Genomic DNA, 5645 nt, shown 5'->3' on the forward strand with positions numbered 1-5645 from the left:
TTGCATATTTAAAAGGCTTTGTTTTTTGTATGCAGAGAGGAAAGTGAACCAGAGTCCAATTCGTTTAAGATGCTTCTGAGTCTGAATAAATATTTGAAGAGAAAAAATGACATTGCTGCATCCTTAAAGAAAAAAGATAAATGTGTAAATTAAAACAGGCTAGTGTGGCAGAGAAAATTGTTATGCCAGCACGGTCTCGCATATCTTAAATGCAGCTCAGTGTTTGCATATCTTGCATAAGAAGCTGTGATTCTATTTCTGTCCAAACAGGACGGAGGACCTATGCACATTTTGCTTTTTCACCACTTTACTCAGAATAAATTACATTTAAATGAGACTCCCCCTCTCCAGCTGCTACATTTAAAAAACAATTACCTATTTTGCTTATAGTCAGCTACAGCAGATAGAAACAGCCATTTCCTGCTACCTTCCTCTTATATCCTGACCTGTATCTATCTGCTTCCTGCAGTTACCTGCCCCAGGACAGCTCACTGCAGTCTGAGACGGTACACTTCAAAAGGGGAGTTTGCCAGCAGTTCTGTCTGCCATCACACACCGTCAACCTCAGCGAGTGGGCCGACGACGAGGTAGGCGGCTTGTACCTGCAGCGCGATCACTGAAACGTGTGTTTACATGAGGTTGTGCTGGAGCATGAAGCCAGTTTGTACAGATGGATATCTGCGGTGTTTCTCTCCTCAGCTGCAGTTTGATATGGACAAGGAAATCTTCCCCATGGTTGTGCAGGCTGTTGTAGACGAGGGAGAAGGTGAGCTAATGTGCTTTGTCACACTGGTGATGTCATATGAATATGCATAAAGATGTACCAACTTGTTTTTTGTTTTATTTTCATCCTTGCAGATCATTTGGGCCACTCTCACATACTGCTAGCTACATTTGAAAAGGTAAGAGCCAAAATTATATTTCCAGAAATTTGGATCATTTATTCTTGATTTATCACGATTCATTGTTATGATGTCTTATCAATATTAAACTCCAAAAACAGGCTAATATTTTACAGATGTATTAATAATACATACAACTGTTGCCTTCTTTGCCAGCACATGGATGGAAGCTACTGTGTGAAGCCTCTGAAGCAGAAACAAGTGGTGAATACATCTGCCTTTCTTCTTTCCCTCCATCTTACGTCCTTTTGTGTAGCAACTTCATTCTTTTGAAAGACAAAGACACACCAAAGCTTTATTTCCTCCTTGAAACTCACGTCTGGCCCGTGAGAGCGGCCGCCTTTATTCATCGCTGTGTTCCTTTTCCCAGGTTGATGGAGTGAGTTACCTACTCCAGGAGATCTATGGGATCGAGAACAAATACAACAGCCAGGAATCAAAGGTAAAAATTGGAAAACATATGAAGCGTTTCAGAGCACTTTAGAAGTGACGTGAAAGTCTACCAAAACAAATCAGTGCCACTGCTTGCTTTCGCAAATCGACTTCTTCCGAGTGTTTTGATGATTTTTGTCTCCAGGTTGCTGACGACGAAATCAGCGACAACAGCGCAGAGTGCGTTGTGTGTTTGTCTGATGTACGAGACACGCTCATCCTGCCATGCAGACACCTGTGTCTCTGCAATGCCTGTGCAGACACCCTGCGCTACCAGGCCAACTGCTGCCCTATCTGCAGACTGCGTAAGTTCAGATATCGAAACACTGATCTTTTGGCACATTTGTTTTACAGTCAAATGAAAACAGTGCAGAACGAGTTCATATTTTAGCTGAACAAGATGTATTCTGCACACTGAGGGGGATAAATATCCTATGGTTCCTCACTCAGTTAGTTTTTCATTTATTTAAAGACTACAGGAAATAAAAAATAAATAAAATCCTTGTTTGATTTCATGTAGAATTAAATATGGGAGGAAGGAAACACATTTTAAACAATAGCTGCTTCTATTCTAGAGACTATAGGAAACTCCATCAGAAATGTAAAAGAAAAAGAGAGATTTGGAACCTCTCGTGCTAAAACCTTTCTTTTGTAGCTAAAACCAGAATACTTAAAAATATAGTAAATTTTGATACACTTTGACAGGGTTAGTGTTTCCCAAACTGATAAAAGACAAACAAAAATGAAGACACTTGTTCACAAACAATCTGTAATGTAAAGGAGTCAAATTGGCAATTCATCAATTCAACCCTCTTCATCTTGTTTGTAGCCTTTAAAATCATATTTTTCCTCAAAATTTTGTTTGTAGATGTATGAATTGTTTGAATTTCTGTCTTCTTTGTCTTTAAGCATTCAGAGCTTTGCTGCAGATTCGAGCAATTAGGAAGAAACTCAGTCCTCTGTCACCTAGCAGCTTTAACCCCGTCATCACTTCCCAGACCTCCGACTCAGAGGAACACTCGGTGAGACAGAACTCACGCAACAGAGAGACAGTGTTGTGATCATTTCCAGTCATCCTGAACTCAGATTCTCACCGCCCTCTTCTCCTCACAGGCATCAGAGCACATCCCCCCTGGTTACGAGGCCGTGTCTCTCTTGGAGGCCTTGAACGGCCCCCTCAACACCACCTCAGTAGCTCCTCCTCCTCTCCACTCTGGTCCCAGCCACGTCTCTGGAGCCCTTCCTCCGTATAGCAGCGAGCCTCACCCTGCCCCGGCTCGCTCCCTCTCTCCTCTGGACCACTCCAACTCCGGCCAGGCTCTTAAACTCAAGAAGAGTGGTTCAAAGTGAGCCTGCCTGTGAGGCCAGAGAGAAAACTGGTCAAAGTTGATGTTTGTTTTTTCTGCTTGGATCAGCGGGAAGGGTGGAGGGGGCTGGGGGGCTTAGGGATGCTTGATCATAGGAGGCATAAAAAAAACTTATAGGTGCCCCGCTCTTTGCAAGAGAAATTATTTTTTTCAGTTCAAGATCTCGTTTTCTGAGTAGTCTGAGCTTAATTTGTGGACCTTTGAAGTTAGATTTCACAAGAGAAAAGAGTTGTAGAAATGATGTATTTCCACACACATTTTTACAAAATTATAATAAAATAATACTTATTATTATTATTATTATTATAATAATACATAATAATACATAATAATACTTATTATTATTATTATTTCAGTTTCTGCTCCATAATATTTTCAGCCTCCTGGTGTTATTTTCGCTGATGTACATTCACTTTGTCGCTTGTCTTAGGTCACTTTCCCAGAATTCCTCTGTGCTTCCCGAGGAGGACGAGAAGTCTTGCAGTGAATCCGAGGCCTGTCGCCACAAACTCGCTGTGGACCAGCAGGAGGTATGTATGTGTTAAACATACACAGAGAGAATATGCATTTTCACAGTGTCACAAGTCTCCTACGGCTGTGGGAGTTTACACGTTAGTTTACACATCATGTTGTGAACGTCTCTCTTACAGCTTGCTCTTGGTGGTTTACAGTGCGGAGTAACTCCAGACAGCGAGAACCTGACTTTCTCCTCCTCTGGAGCCATCGACCAGTCATCCTGCACCGGCACCCCCCTCTCCTCCACCATTACCTCCCCAGAAGGTATACACTGACACACATGCACACACACACTAAACCTCAAAATACTCCTTTTCCTACCTTTTTATAACACCTCAAGCCTATTTTTGTGTGACTCACACTTGCATAAGCATGATAACATGCATAATGCATGTTATGTAAATTTTGAGTTGCTCTAAAAATTGCAGCAACTGATGTGAATCACTTCTATTTTCTAAAGGCAAAGTGTGGTTTTAAAGGTTTTGTTTTATGCCTCACATTTTATATAGTTGATGCCACTGTAAGTCTTTTTATCATGCATGAAATGTGACTCTGGACTTAATTTTTATTGTGGGCCATAATTTTCCAGTGATAGCAAGTAGGCTTGCTATGATCTATGCCACTGTGAAATGCTGGTATGTGCTCCTATAGAAACCACAAGTCTGATTATATCAACCATGTTTAACAAGAAAAAAGGGGTTTTTTGCATCGCCGTGGACAAAAACACACAACCATACTTTGAAACAGTAACGGCTTTTTTTGGTGGAGATCATTTTTACTATGCTTAAACCTGCCAACATCAGGTCACTTAAGAGCATAAAATCACCGATTCGATTCAGGAACGAAGCACTGGACCGTACCAGTAAATAGGCTGTACTGTACTACACACATACAACACAAACTACAAAGTATATTGTAAAGTGTTATTATGCAACACTACAATACTGAAAAGGATTACATTTGAGAAGATTGAAAATCATTTGCTATTAAATCTGGGATTTGCAGTGGAGTAGTTCCTTCACTGTTAAATGTAATTACGTACACAGTGTGGTACCTTTGCATCCTTTTTGTTTTCATTTCCCTTCTTTTTTTCAATCCAAATCAAGTCTTTTTATGGCCGCGATACACCTTGTAGTTCATTGTTTCGGTGCAGGCTGTCAAATGGATATCAAAATTCAATTCTAAAACCAGAGCTATCAAAAAAGTTGGGAGTCAATCTTGTGGGAAAGTGATGATGATGGTAGCCATCACTGTGGCTACGCCCATTATGATCATTCTATAGTTTCCCCTTTAAAACTCTGTAATAAGTTTAGTACACCCTCGTACTTCAGATGATTAAAAAAATGCATCAACTCTAATGCCAATTAATTTGTGCAACACCCAGCATGTGAGGTAATAGGAAACAAACTAGAGTCCAGCTTAATTTCTTGCACTATTCCTGAATTACATAATACAACATAAGTTGTCCACTTAATAAGAGATTTACTTAAGTGGAAGCACACACATGATGGTCATAATCAAGACGTCAATTACAAAGTAAGTTTGCCATCACAGAAAAAGGCTGTGACGAACTCTTAAACTCATTCTTTCACACCCAAATAAAGGTGTAAAAGTCACAAGAATTGTAGTGTTCTCATTTTTAGGGTAACTTGTCCATAGTGTGGTGTTATTGCTATACCCTTTTTTTCTGTTGTAACATTCATGCAGGGTTAATTAAGTCCGTCTTGTTCTAAAAGTTGGTTTCAGCTGCTCTACCCAGCCAGGAAACCCATTTTCCTCAAAATGGTGTTCAGTGTCTCAGAAATGTTGCATGAAAGCTAAATACAAGGAGCTCAAGGCAGCTTCAATGAAGGCTTTTAGCATAAATAAATCAGAGGTTTACCACCTCAGCGTTTTGTGTTGGTGCCACAAGATGAAATTTCCTGGGAAATCTACAGAGCGGCCTTTGAGCAAAACCCAGAAAGCAAGGTCTATTATTCCAGCTGGAATGATTTTTGCAAGTCACTATTTACATTTTCTGCCGCTGATAATATTTGCGGACGCACGGCCTAGTTTTTTTCCAACCTGGCAGCCGAAAAACGAAAACAAACAAACATCCGAACCCCCCCCCAAAGCCGGACCGTGATGTGTGTCTCCGTCTGTCTGCCAGACCCAGTGAGCAGCAGCCTGGCCCAGTCAGTGATGTCCATGGCCTCGTCCCACTCGCAGCACTCCCACATCAGCACTGACACCATGTCCTCCATGTCAGGGTCCTACCTGGCCGGGGCCGAAGGTGAACCCGGGGGGGACGAGGGGGGAGATGTGGACTGCGAGGAGAACCAGGAAGCCTCCATGGAGAACCGAAGACCGTCACAGCAAGACAGGGTGAGCATGGAGGATGAACTAGCTGCACATTCATGTAGTTTTAAATAAATTGTTGTCTCATCGG

General features: G+C 41.5%; 1 protein-coding gene across 5 annotated transcripts in view; it reads left to right on the forward strand.

Annotated features, from left to right (window-relative positions):
- The window catches only part of rnf157 (ring finger protein 157), a 25062-nt gene that overhangs the window by 10067 nt on the left and 9350 nt on the right, over nt 1-5645 (forward strand). For 4 of the 5 annotated variants that reach the window (XM_042216744.1, XM_042216747.1, XM_042216746.1 and 1 more), the window contains exons 5-15: nt 470-587; nt 700-766; nt 859-902; nt 1059-1106; nt 1273-1344; nt 1480-1639; nt 2244-2356; nt 2448-2680; nt 3132-3231; nt 3373-3481; nt 5367-5581. In XM_042216744.1, coding sequence (XP_042072678.1) covers nt 470-587; nt 700-766; nt 859-902; nt 1059-1106; nt 1273-1344; nt 1480-1639; nt 2244-2356; nt 2448-2680; nt 3132-3231; nt 3373-3481; nt 5367-5581 — 1279 coding nt within the window. The remainder of the gene's footprint in view (nt 1-469; nt 588-699; nt 767-858; nt 903-1058; nt 1107-1272; nt 1345-1479; nt 1640-2243; nt 2357-2447; nt 2681-3131; nt 3232-3372; nt 3482-5366; nt 5582-5645) is intronic. The other variant, XM_042216745.1, reaches the window with a different exon arrangement.

This window comes from Haplochromis burtoni, unplaced genomic scaffold (genome assembly GCF_018398535.1).
Source record: "Haplochromis burtoni strain Fernald_Lab_line unplaced genomic scaffold, NCSU_Asbu1 Contig_1231, whole genome shotgun sequence".
Classification (NCBI taxonomy): Eukaryota; Metazoa; Chordata; class Actinopteri; order Cichliformes; family Cichlidae; genus Haplochromis; species Haplochromis burtoni.